The 13,579-nt window shown below is 55.8% G+C and overlaps 1 protein-coding gene across 1 annotated transcript; it reads right to left on the bottom strand.

The window, feature by feature from the left end:
• Nucleotides 1-3,802: 3,802 nt before the first annotated feature.
• On the bottom strand, nucleotides 3,803-12,333 carry HEYL (hes related family bHLH transcription factor with YRPW motif like). The gene is made up of 5 exons (XM_062593959.1): nucleotides 12,134-12,333; nucleotides 8,973-9,039; nucleotides 8,791-8,874; nucleotides 7,877-7,958; nucleotides 3,803-6,362 (listed from the first exon to the last, which is right to left on the bottom strand). Exons 1-5 carry the CDS (start codon nucleotides 12,211-12,213, stop codon nucleotides 5,695-5,697), a joined length of 981 nt encoding a protein of 326 aa, XP_062449943.1. The 5' UTR covers nucleotides 12,214-12,333; the 3' UTR covers nucleotides 3,803-5,694.
• Nucleotides 12,334-13,579: the final 1,246 nt, after the last annotated feature.

Raw genomic sequence — 13,579 nt, 5'->3', positions numbered from 1 at the left:
CGCCGCTGCCAGCTTCGCAGCTCTGCAAGGTCGCGGTGGCCGGCCGCGCTCAGTGCGCCGGCCGCCCTGGAGGCCAGCCATGCCGTTTCGGGTGCCGGCTCACTTCTGCCACGCTGCCCCGAGCGAGGCCAAAGCCGCGCGGCCGCCCGAGCACGGCACCTCCGTGGGGTTTACGGCCCTAACCGTAACCCAAACCCTAACCTAACCCTAACGCGAACCCTAACCCTCACCAACGCTAACCCTACTGCTAAACCTAACCCAAAGCCTAATGCTGACCCGAAACCGTACACCCTAACCCAAACCCTGACCCTAACCCTAAATGACCCTAATCTTAGCCCTAACCCTAAACCCCAATCCTAACCCTAAATCAAATCCAACCCAAATCCTAACATCCAGCCCTAACCTTAACCCTACCTACTGCTAACCATAACCTAACCCTAAACCAACCTAACTCCTAACCTTAATGCTGACCCTAAACCCTATTCCTAACCCAAACCCTCACGCTGACCCTAACTCTGACCCTAAACCCTATATCCTAACCCTGACCCTAACTCTAAATGACCCTAACCCTAACCCTTAACCCTAACCTGGCGCTGGCAGCTGGAAGGGCCTTGGCTAAAGGGGGGTTTGGGAGGCTGGTCCTCAAGCCCCAGCAGGCAGAGTGGAGAAACAGCCTGGGCGGGGGGAGGGAAGGCAGCATGGACTTCACCAGGAGAGTGATTTTTTTTTTTTTTTTTTTGAATAATACTATTTTTCACTGTCCAAGCTATGGGTTTTGAGGTGTTGCTGGCAGGGAGAGCAGGAGTGGCTGTGGCTGGAGTTGTTCCCAGTCTGCCTCCTCCCATTTAGAGCATAATTTTTCTTCGAATAAATGCTATCTCCTGAAGCAGTCTCCGGCATGGCATGTTTCGCCCTGGAGAAGGACCAAGGGTCTTTGACATCTCCCTACGGAAGCGAGTCGTCATCATCTATTCACAGGGCAAGGGCTGAACAACGCTGGATGAAGAGGAAAGCTGCGGGAACAAGGGAGGGATTCACTCCCCTTCGCTGTCCTGCAGCTCACGGGATGCGATGCCAGGAAGACCCGTAATGATCTATTTCCAGCATCTTCGATGGAGCATGAGGCTGCAGCAGCACGAGATTCATTAATGACCTTCAGGCACCACAGACATCCTGTTAAGGGGGACTAACATAGTTTACAGAATCCAGTAGCTGATCTGCTATAACTTTGCAATTATACCTTGCATCACCTTGAATTGTCTTTAAAAACAGTATACAGTTGTAAACCTATCCTTTCACTACAATGGAATAACTGACAGTAGCAGAATAAAAGGAAAGAATAGCAAAACAATAATAATAATCCCTGCTTTACAATATTTTCCATCCTGGTTATTTTCTAGAGACTCTGCTCTTGCTCTTCCTGAGCTCATCATTTTCCTCCCAGCAGTGGCAGAGGACTGATGCATGGTGTAGACAGGTTGGAAAGAACTAGATGCCTCTCTTTGCCACAAAGCTTGGGTCCTCCACAGTCCTGTGCTCATGAATCGATAAAGCTGAAAGAGCAGTGGGCTCCAGTGAATTTCTTGCTGTGGAATGAGTTCAGGGTGGCTTCTGTTTTGACAGTCAAAGTCAAAACACAGCAGATTTTGACGAGTATATTTCTACAAAAAAAAAAAATCGCTTTGGCTGCAAGCAGCTGCTGTGACTGCACTGAGAATCGTTTTTATTAGAACCATATTTATTGACATTTGTGTCACCTCCTGTGAGGACACAGCTTGCAGACTCCCTTATCCTCCAAGACATCAGTCCTTTTCATTCCTGATATGAACTGACACACTTGGGTACCCGCTGCCTAAGAGAGCCCTGTCAGAGGGATCCCACCGCTCGCTCCTCTCAAATACACAAGAGCAGTTGGACCCTGGTGACCAGAGATGCCTCCCAGTTTGCCCGCTCAAGACCTTCAGTGGTGCATAGAGCAAAGGTTACATCTTTTAATGTTTTCGTTTTCCCAGTCTGCCTCAGTCATGTTATCGTGAGACCCATGGTGGCTTTTTAAGTGGCTCCATCGTCATGGATCTGGACGGTCCCTCAGCTCCTAAGAGTTCTCAGTTACATCAGTAAAAGATGGGTTGTTTTTCAACACGGATGGCAAGTTTTCAACCAAATACTAACCCTGCTTTAGGATTTCTCCTTAGTTTGGGGATATTACCAGTAGGGGGCAGGCAGGGATTACACCAGAAGCCAAAATAAAATAAAATAAAAATGCAGCCGGGAGTGCAGAAGCAGAAGAGACCATTGCACTCACAGCAATAGAGGAACTCAGATAAGAAATAGTTTTCATGCAGGGGATTTCGGGAAAGCAGAGCTTACTCACTGCTAGAGCACCTGCTGCATAACAAATCTCTCTCCTGCAGCGTGGAAGTGGGTTTGTCTCCCTCAGAAGCAGGCTACGGCTCGTTAATTAGGACACCGTTTTGTTTCAGCCTCGCCGCGGTCAGAGCTGGAGCGCAGGCAAGGTGTTCAACGCTGCCGTGTGCTACGGAGCACAGCCCAGCTGGACTGAATGCAGCCAGCGTGTTCCCGCAGGCTTTTTCCTGATGCTTTTGCCTGAAGAATGAGGATGAACTGAGTGCTTGGAGAGTTTGGGAATTTCCCCTACAGGGTAGATCAAAGGTTGCCAGGGTGTGTTATGAGAGACATTTAGGCTAAGGAAAACCTGGGGGGGGGGGGAATGAAGCTTCAGTCCTGGGCTACTGCACTAATCACCGTGTTGTTGTAGGGAGAAAACCCCACGGGGCCGAGCCGATGCCCTCCCACCAGCTCCCACTTCTGCTTGATCAGCTCAGATCAGGAAGTGGGCTTATTTTTTTTTTTATTTTTTCTTTTTCTTTTTTTCCCCTCACTGTCTCTGTTTTGTTTTACCACTGTGGCCTCCAGGGCTGGTTCCTACGCTCGCCTCCCACAGAAGGGTAATTCTGTTTCTCTCTCAGCCCTGAACTCCCACCATCGCCCAGACGCTTCGGAGCAGCCCAGGCACCGGTGGGATGACCCGTTGTCAATAGCCCTATTATTGCTCTTGAAGTTTCTCTCCACTTCCAGATTTACACTGTATTACTCCATCACAGCTGCAGTTGCTCCCTTCCAGCAATTCCCAACACAGTACTTAAGGCAGGGATTTACGGGCAGTTTTGAAAGGCATTTTGAAATGAAAAGGAGCTATGGGAAAGGAAGTCAAATTCCCACCATTCCCCAGAAAATTCTCCCAGCGTCTTTCACAGCGAGTATCATTTACTGGTCCTTTCCCCAAAACGGAGACAAGCTCTCAGCTGTCGCTCTTTGTTCGGCCAAAGGGTTTTCCAGCAGGAAGAAGCAGCAGGAGTTATTCTGGTGCTGCTTGCAAAGGGTCAGGAGACTGCGGCAAGCCCTAAGAGCCTGGCTATGAGGCTCTGCTGGATCGATTAGTTCCCTGACACATTTGCGGACATTGGTAACTTAAATGAAATTACTTGTTCTCAAGCAGTGGGTTGTTGCAAATCTTAGGGTGAGTGTTGCTGAGCATCCCAGTGACTGATTTTGACTCATGTTTGCAAAACAAAAAAAACATGGGACCACGGTTACCAAGAACGGTAGCTATAAAATGACCAGCCGGGATGTTATCTTACGAGCTTAACCTACTTGTTTTGAAGCCTTTCTGGCAACAAAGTCTTATCTGTTGCAAAACTAGCAGTCATCTAAGCAGGCTGGATTGGGACATCTCCAGCAAAATAGACTCACACCAACAGTACCTTTCACAGCCAGGACATGGGTTTGAAAGACTTTATTTGACACCTTTGCTGGATGCCACAGCTTGTGAATCTAACAGCTCTGCACAGTGTAAAGTGAGGCCAGGCTACTTGCTGTGAGCTCTAGCGCGCAGACCAGCCTCAGGAACAACCAGTCCGCAGGGACCTTCCTCTTGACTTCGTTAAGTGGCAATACGTTGTTCCTGACTGACTCGGACGCTTCAGGACCAGGACAGGAGACGTAGCAGAGGAATTGCTGTGTGTTAAGTGCAGCGATGTTCATCAAAACAACTGGGAAGCACTCACTTTCCAAACAATGGCAGATACATCCACTAACACGCACACGGCAGATACGATCTGGAGGAACCTCCAGCTCATCTGCACAGACTAATCGGCTGCTTGTTTGACCTGAGGCGTGGGAAGAGCCTCTCCCATTGGAGAGACGACTTCTCCCTCTTCTTCACCTTTCTCTCTTCCATGTCACAGTGCTACCGAGGTGGGCGAGACTCCGTAGGGTGGGCACACAACAGGGTTCAGACTACTCTGCGCGCGTATCCCAGCGAATAAAGGCACAAGTTAGACGAGGAGGGCAAGCAGCCGGAAGCCCTGCCCACCGCGGGAGCGGGGAGCTGGTGCAGGAGCAGGGCAGCTCGAGGGCTTCGGGTTCCTGTTCCTTCCTGCCCGTGGCGGAGGGGCTGGGAGGACAGCTGGCGGGAGCAGTTGCGGTTTCAGTTGTCTAGTGACACCCAAGTCAAGGCAGAAGAAGGTGCTCAGGAATCGGGACAAGTGCAGACCCAGAGCTTGCTGAGGTGAAGCATCAGGAGATTTTGGTTCTCACCCAGGGAGAGGAGGAACAAGCAGTGCGAGACCAAAACACGATGCCGAAGAAAAGAAAATGGAGACATTGCGGGAGGAGACGCGGGGGCTAAGAGAAAGCGAGGGAGGCACTTCGAACGCTGGCTGGGACCACCCGTTCCTCTCCATCACCGCGACGGCTGCTCAGCAGGGGAGGGAGGAAAGACAGCTCCAGCAGGGACATGGACAGAAGGGAAGGGCATCCCTCTTCTTCTCACTTCGCAGAGCCTTCCCCTCCGTGACAGACGTCCCTTTGAAGTCCTGCGTCTCGCCTTGTCTCACCCTTTCGCACGCTGGCGGGGAGCAGGGGCTGGAGAAGCCGCCCTCCGCCCGGGCTACGCTTGCAGGATCCCAGCGCCGGCCCTGCAGACACGTGGACACAGCAAGATATCCGCTCGGATACGGGAGCCAACTCTGCCAAACTGTTGCCTGACTCCAGCTTAAGGGCACATAAGTGGGAAAAGCTTGCAATGCAGCACAAAGCACGGGGATCAGCGGGCAGCTGGTTCGCAAAGGGAGCGGGGAGGCCCTAGCCAGCCTTGCTGGGAGCCCCCGGTGGGGCTCGAGCTGGGTCTGTCCCACCACACCAAAATACACGCTGCAGCCAGAGGACACGTCCCGGGGAACGAGCATGAGCAAGTGTCTGTCTGCAAGCTCTGAGCCTCCACAGAAATAAGACAGTATTTCAGGGCTGGCTGATATTTTCCAAGGAAGAGCGACACCAGGCTCCGCAGAGCGGGTTTGCTGGAGGAGGAGGGCAGGGTTTGGGATCTGCGGGAATGCCCTCCCTCGGAGCCGGGAGGGCCTCGAGTACAGCTGCGTGCAGGCAAATGCAGTGAACTGGCGGCGTTCTTCGCTCACGGGCACGGCAAGGGGCAGGAGGCATGATGGTGAGGGGAGGAAGTCAGTGCGAGAAGGGAGGGAAGAGTAAAGGGAATTTTCTTTACGGATCCTTGACTTGTGCAAAGCAGGAAAGATGCCTTTTCAGCTGGGTTTGTTCTTAGGCCTGCGGGCAGTGGGCACTGAAAATTTCCTGTCTCCAAAGGGAAGGAGAGGATCAGAAAGCCCCAATTTCAGTAGCCCAGGAGCGGCAGATCTTGGATGTCCCAACCCTGATCCCGGGTCCCTGCACAGCCGTGCCCAAGGCAGGAGGCACCGTGTAAGCTGGTGGAATGGGGACGCCGGCGGAGGCTGGTGAGAAGAGGAACGTTGCAATTTGGCTACTCTTGGACGAGCCCTCTCTCAACACGCCTGTTGGTGATGGCATCCTGGGCATGGCTGCTACGGCTGTGGATGAGCTGGTGGCTCGGGCCCTCCGGCTGGAAGAGGCCATCCTGGTGGACAGAAAGCTTCGGCGGGACGGCAGCATGTCACCAGGGACGCGGCGAAGAGGGGCCGGCCTCACAGCGGGGCTTGGGTACACCAGGGAGGATGCAGTCAAAACAACCGGAGCAGGGGCAGCCTCTCTCCTGGGGATTTGTATAGGGCTGGCAGCACTGTGGAGGAAGGACCATGGCCAGGTCTGGATGGGCAGGAGGGAAGTGGCCACAGGTGAAGGCTCCATTTCAGCCACGTAATTATTCAGATGGGAAAGGAGTCGCAGACGGATGGGGTCGGCAGTGTTTTGTCCCTCGAGGATACCCAGGTACCTGACAACTTCAGTGAGACATTCGCGGAAGCCGATACTCCTGTAATCCACGGCCAGAGCTCGGGCATCTAGGAAGCCTGTAGGGAAAAGACACAGGTGACAATAAGTCCAGGCAGAGCTCCGGCAGTGCTTGGATTTCACTGCCTCTCCAATGCACTGTGTATTTCACTTGAGGCACTTTGCTGCCGCGTGATATTACTGAAGCAGATAGCCAAGTGGGTGTCCGAAAGGACTAGACGTTTGCTCGCATGAGAACAGCATCTGCAGTTATCTCGGTAGGATAAAATTTCCAGGGTCATGAAGCATCTTACTCCAGCAAGTGAGACAAGTAAGAGGTTTCATTAAGCAGGCTCAGGAAGGCAGAAATTGGACTCTCTCAGTTACGGCTGCAGGAAACACGATGGGGGCTAGACAGGCACTGGGTCCGTCTTTGTGAACCGACCACCTACGGGTGCTGTCGAACAGTGGGACGCACTGTCTCCGCTTCTCAATGCGCAGCTGAGCACCCTTTTCCTGTGCCCGGTCCCGCTCTCCAGCTCAGCTCTTTACGCTTCGTTTAAGCAGATGTCCAGCTGGAGGACACAGGGCAGTGGCAGAACCAAGACTGCCGGGCTGAGAAAGCTCAAAGCCACAACACATAAAGAAAATCAATGAGACAAAGTGCAACCAACGGCTGATTTTTTAGGCTTCTACTGCCTGCCTGTAGCTTCATGAGACAGTAAGCAATAAAGCAGAGAATGTCACAGCACAGCGAAGCGCTGGACCACTCCGCTTGACGGGGTCTCTCGTGACAATACGGCTCTTTGTTGCAGTGCAGTCAAACTGAATATCTAAACAAATGTTCCAGACCAAGTTACAGCTCTGAACCAAAGTCTGGATGCCAGCAATGTCCCCAGCAAGCCAAAAATGGGCGGTAAGCAAGCCAGAGGCTTCTTTGCTGGAGCTGTGATCTCCATCCTGTTAACTGGAACAGGACAGAGGGTCTGTACTGAGGTCTCAGTACAAATGAGACCTTTGTTGAGTTTTGCACAGGGCTCCCTCTCTCTTCTCATAACAACCAAGAGACAAAAAAGAAGAACAGAAAGGGAAAAAAAGCCTTGTTTATTTGTAGAGTCCCCATGAAGAATTCAGCCTGTGCAGGAAATGTATTCCAGGGAGGAGGTAAAGAGTTTAACATCATTTTTCCGGAAGCAGGCTCCATTTGTGAGCGGGAATAAGCACGTCTCTGGCTGGGCAGCTTTTCACAGGGTGTGCAGCAGCGGCAGCGATGCCGGCCCTGCTGCCGGCACCCTCGCTGGGGGTCTGCGGGACGTGCCATCCCACGTAGTCCCGTCTGCCACAGCGTAAGCGTGGGATGCAGACCCGTGCATTAGACACAAGAAAAGCAGCAGCTCGGAAAATGTTCATCTGCTCCCTGGGAAAAAAGATTTCTCTTCTGAAGCAGACAGGGCAACATTAATTTTAGTGATTGCTGGAGATAGCTTGGTGCATCAGCACCAAGATATTCCCTGCTGTTTTGAGGCCCACGGGGAATTTTCTCTCCAGGATTTCACCTTGAGCTCACACATATGCTTAAAAGAGGAGATCTCACCTGTTCCTCCAGTGGCATGAAGCATTTTCAAGTGATCAACTGTCATTTGCAGGATTTCTGCCTTCTCCAGCTTGGAAGACCCCTGTGTGTTGGAAGCAGGGAAGAAGAAAAAAGCAATCCATCATTTTATGGTTTAGGATTTTGTGGCTTTCAGGAGGGTTTTGCTCAGTGTCCCCCACCCCAGAACCTCCCTGGAGCCCAGAAGTGCTCAGATGACTTAATGTGGGCATTAGCTCATGTTCTTAAATCAAGGGAGCAGAAAGTGGAGCTCCTTCTCAAGATCCCCCGATGCAGATTAAAAATCCTCATTTCTGTGTATCTTCATAGCTGCAAAACACTTTCCACATTGAGCTTATTCTCCCTAGGGCTCCTGAATATTTGTTAATATTTTTTTTACCATCCAATTTTACCACCTACTTACTTCCTGAAGTGATAATGATAAGAAAAACATAACATTGCTACAGACTTTTTAATTCTGAGGGCTCTCTACCCTTACACTGCTGAAACGCAGCCAGTGTGGGGAGATAAGTGGAAATCACAGCAGTCCTTTTGTACTGTCAACACTGAATAATCATTCTTCGGAACATGGTCGAGGAGGAATTTTGGGAAGCAGAATCCAGCAAACAAGGCCAGAGCTTAGAAAAGACTCTTGAGTAAAATCCTAAGTACCATGGTTTGGTAAAAACACATGTATTCAAAAACTAATAGGGAACGTAAAGGAGCAACGACCACCTCCGCAGAAGAGGTTGCTTTGGTTTCATGGGATTTTTACTTCAAACGGGTCGGACCAGGCTTTCGAGCCCCATCTGGGAGACGGCTCCTTGCTCAACTGCCATCAGTTCAGCGCGGGCAGCACGGGCAAAAGCCAGGGGCCGCGGCAGCAAGGGCCGCGAGCGCTCGCGAGCCGCACGCACCTGCTTCTCGAAGGCCGTGGGAACGAGGCGCCGCAGCTCGGAGAGGCTGCTGTTGATACGGTCGCGGCGCCGCTTCTCGATGATCTGCGGGAGATTGCGGAGAGAAACCGCAGTCACTTAGGGCTGCGTCTCGCGGGCTTCGAGCCCTCGTCAACAGCTACGGCAGGTTTAGAGACACTCACCCCCCTCCGCTTCTTCCTGGCTTGTATCTGGGAGGTCGTAGTGGGAGACACAGACCTGGAAACATGGCTGGAAAAGAAGAGAAGGGAAGAGTTCCTCGCGCTAGCTGGGGAGAGACCTCAGCTGCACACATGCTTTACGCACGTTTGCCATCTGCAGTTTTCACCCGGGAATAACGTCTTCTGCTGTTCCCACGTCATTTTGAGCCCCAGTGCAGAGCTCAGGAATTGGGGACGGGGGAGCCGAGCAGAGGCTCGACTCCCCCTCTCTCCCCTCCGCGTCTCCCAAGCGTCCCGCCAGGCCGGGACGCGTCGGCGCCAAGCCGCCCGCCCGCCCGGGCACCGCGGCGGCGCCCCGCAGCCGAACGTGGGGGGGCTTTGCCGCGTGGCGCGGCGGGGAAGCCCGACGTGGTTTCCGAGGGCGACTTTTGGGATGCCCTGACTGCCGGGCCGGGCCGGGGGGACCGGGCTCCCTCCTGCCTCGCCCAGGCGCGAACCGGGGCTGCTCCGGGCTGCTCCTGCGCCCGCCGAAACGCAGAGCGAGGCCGCGGCCGCGCGGGCGCCGCGGCGGCCGGCAGCGTTTGGGCTCACCCCATCGGATCAACGTGTTTTGCAGTCCGACAGAGCATTTTAGCGGCAGCTTGTTAAAGCCGCTGCTGTAGAGACAGCGCTGTCTGCGCAGCAAGCCAAAAACTACGCCAAACCCGGCCCATTAAAACCGCGTTTCGCTAGGCGCTCTCGGAAGCGGTTTTACGCAAGCAGACGAAACAACGCAGGCTTGCGCTCCCCGATCGCCGCGACGTACCCTGCGGGAGCGTCCGCTGGCGGGCTTCCCCCCGGCTCCGCAAGCACGAGCGCGCCCGGCAGGATACAGGACCGCACGGGCGGCGGCGCGGGTGGAAACGGGCTCTGCACAGACACGACGCGGCGTCACACGCGCCCCGTTATAGCTGCCGCGCTCGGCGAGCAGCGGAGGGGAGCGGAGGACGCGTTCGGGGAGGCTGTAACAGCGAAGCCTGAAACTCTCCGTGCTGTTGGAGCGCGTTGCTATTTGTAAACCACAGCTCCAGCTGCAGGGATAACCGACGGAGCTTATTGCAAAATATACCTTAAAAAACATGTTTGATTGACAGATAAGAACCATGTAGAAAGTATCATATCTAAATTCTGCAGTGATTAAAATATCTGCTTGATTTTATAACATCGTTTTTTTGATTGTTTATTCAAAACAGAAACCAAAAAAGAAACCCCAACCAAGTACCTTGCACTTCTGCAGTGACCCGAGAGTCTCCAAGCTTGCCGCACGCATTAGTGAACGGAGCCTCACAGCAGCAGTGACTCATCCCCATTTTACAGGGGAACTGGTTTGGCCAAACCACACAGCGGATCCGTGATGGAGCTGGGATCCCAGGCCAGACGCCTGGCTCCCTCCTCTGTCCTAATCCTTCCGCCCGGCTCGGCACCTGGAAGCGCTGTGCTTCGTCCAAGCCTTCGCTGCCCCGTCCGGGACTGCTGCGAACACCGCAGGGCACTACAGCTCTTACGGCCACGTGTTCGCGTGACAAGAGCAAGCTACAGGTACATATCGCTGTAACACAGCGCTGCCTGGTTCGTCAGCTGCCTTAAGAAGAGGAGCTTATTAACAGCAGCAGAGAGAGATCAAAAATGTAGCATTACTGTTCGCTGAAATAAAATATTACAATAGTTCCTCTATTCCCCTGGGTACTGTAAATTCAGTATGTTGCGTCGGTGTTTTATAAAGACATGGAATATATTTCATGTGCAGCACGAAGGTAGGTCAAATATCAATGTGCTTGGAAACCACGTTAGGGGTGAGTGAATTTGTGTAGGATGTATTACGTGTCGGACAGGCCGGACTCTGCCTGTGACCGTATCAGCACAAGGTCAGCTCATGAATTTTGTCCCGTGAGAACCTGCGCTTGGCATCGAGCAGGGCAATTTCTGTGTTCAGGAGACCAAGCAGCAAAAGGGAATGAATTCATGCAGGGCCTCGCTGGGTGCAGAGGGGGGAGGACACTTGGCTGCTGAAACAAGAGTTCAAAAGCAGCTGATTTTTGGACTGGAACAAATAACAGAGCCTTTTCTTCATCCCTCGCGCCGTCTGCACACTCAGAGCCCGGGCAGGCCTGCGAACGGCTGCCCCAGCATGGGAACCTGGCTGCGAGGGGCGGCTGCGGGATGCCCTTTGCCAGGCAGAGCCGGGAACGCTGCGACGCCCAAGGATAGCGCCAGCGGCGGGGGGGGACATGCCAACGTCCTTTCCTTGCTATTCCACCAAACAGCAGAGCGCTGGAGCCGTGAGAAGCTGCAGCTCAGCGTCCCAAAGGGATGGAGCCTGCTAACCGCGTTCCTGCAAGGGCACGTTTAAAACAAGGCACCCTTCACCGGCCAGACCGCCCGAGCTCCCTTTTTAATAAAGATCAAAGCCCCAGCTGGCGCGTTACAAATGCATCGGCAGAGGAGAAGCATTTCTCATGCAAAACTCCCTGCTCCTTCCACTTTCCCTGGGAACCTTTGGATCACTTGGACTGCAGCCGTGTGCAAGCAGCTGACGGATGCGTCTGCTCCGGGGGCGGCATCGCCGCATCTGGGGGAGCAGAGACCCAGGGGCCACCAGGCTTCCGCTACCGAGGCTCAGACCTGCCGTTGTCCCAGCTGCGCTAGCTCCGATGTGGCATTTTCTTGAACGCGATCAGCTTGTAACAAAGCTTTAATTCTGCTTTGCAACTTGGTCTTCCTTGCTGTGTCATTACTAACATCGGATTTAGCCCCTTACCCGCAGCAAAGCAGCGCGTACGCGCTGCGGCCAAGCTGCCTCCGCGCTTCCTCGGAGAAGCCGCGATAAGCGCAGCCCGGAAGAGCTTAAGCGAGGCGCGGAGGCAGCGGCGGGCAGTGCGCGGAGGTCTCTGCCTCTAGCAGGGGGCCGAACCGGCCGCCGAGCCGCGGCGACGGCCGCGCAGGGGCTCGGAGCGCCCGGCGGTGCCGGGGCCGCCGCTGCTGCCGCCGGCTCCCGCAGGGCACCGCGCCGCCCTGCAGCGGCCACCGGGCAAGCTCAGAAATCCGCGCGGAGAGGGCTCTGCCCCCGCCTCGGGGCCGCTGCCCAGCTCGGCGCCCCCGGCCCGGCCCCGACGGCGCCTCCTCACCTGTATTCCTCCTCTTTGCCCACGTCGATGGTGCCGTCCGACTCGGTGTCCGAGGAACTTTCCTCGCACAGCCGCTTCATCCCGGGAGGCGGCCGGGTCTCCCCCCGCGGCGGGGGGGGGGAGGGGAGGGGACACGCGAGGGCCCCGGGGGGCTCGGCGAGGCCGCCCCACGCGCGGCCGCGGCCGCTGCCCGCGGGGAAGCGCCGTCCGCGGGCGGGCTGCGCGCGAGGCGGCCCCGGCCCCGGCTGCCGCCGCCGCGCTGCGCGGCGCCGCTCCGCTCGCCGCTCCCGGCGCGCCGCTCGCCTCCCCGCCGCGTGGGTTAATGAGCCATCTCCCGGGAGGGCCGGGCCGCGCCGGCGCCCCCGGCTGCCCGGCGCCCCCCCGCCTCCGCGCCGCTCCAAATCCCCGAGTCTTCCTGTAAAAGGAACAGTCTGTGTGAACCGTCCCTGCCCCCCGCCCGCCGCCGCCGCTTGGCCCCGGCCCCAGTTTAAAGGGACCAGTGACCTCACTGGCAACAGAAAACCGTGGGAAAGAGATGGGACTGATAAAGCCCTGAGTTGTTTCAGGGAAAAATCAACATCCAGCCCCACACGCACACACATGTCCGCCCGGCGCTGCGCGCCTCCGCCGCTTTCCGAGGCTCGTGATTCGGACGGAAACCAGCTCCCGGGGAGCGCGGGGCGCTTTGAGGGCGCCGCTCGAAGGGCCCTCGCCCGGGACTAACCGGCGGCCACAGCCACGGCCCAGGGCGGCGAGGGCAGGGTGGCACCGGGCTCGGCACCCCGGGGCCCGCGGCGCCCGGCGAGGCCCCGCCACGGGGCGCCGGCCCCTCGGCCGCCCCCGCTGCCACCCTGCTGCCTGGAGGCGGCCTTGGAGCGTCTTCAAGGGCCTCGTGCGGGCACTGCCAGGGCGTTTGGGACCTACCCTGTAAAACAAACCGACCAAAGCCCAACTTTAGGTTTATGACCCTGGGATGAATTGCTGTTTTCTGCCTGTCGTTCCGCAGTGCTGGAAAACTTTGACCCACAGCCCAGCACCGGGGGAGCATCCCGCTCGCCTCGAGCCTGCGGGAGGAGGTAGGAGGCTGATTTTTAGAGTCCCGCACAGCTGAAATCCCCCAAGGCAGCAAAACCGTGTGCGTGTGGGAGAGAGAGGGGCGGAGGGAAAGAGCAGAAGCAGAGGTTCACAGCACAAAAATAATGCCTTTTATTTTGAAGAAGAAAAAAGAAAAGATCAGCAGTGAGATCTGGCAGCACGTGGGTTTCCCAAAGCCTTTTGCAAAGCCTGGCGCTGCGGTAACAGCGCGGCGCTGCTCAGGCCAGCCGAGCCGGCCCGCCAGCCTGGCGTGGGTCTCCCGCGCGAGGCGGCGCCCGGCCACACGCTCGGGTGCTCCCTATCTGCCTCCGCCATCTGCGCCCGCACCCGCCAGCCCGGGCGGCTGCAATC

Source organism: Rhea pennata, chromosome 23 (assembly GCF_028389875.1).
Source record: "Rhea pennata isolate bPtePen1 chromosome 23, bPtePen1.pri, whole genome shotgun sequence".
NCBI lineage: Eukaryota > Metazoa > Chordata > Aves > Rheiformes > Rheidae > Rhea > Rhea pennata.
This window is presented reverse-complemented; position numbering and strand designations above follow the sequence as displayed.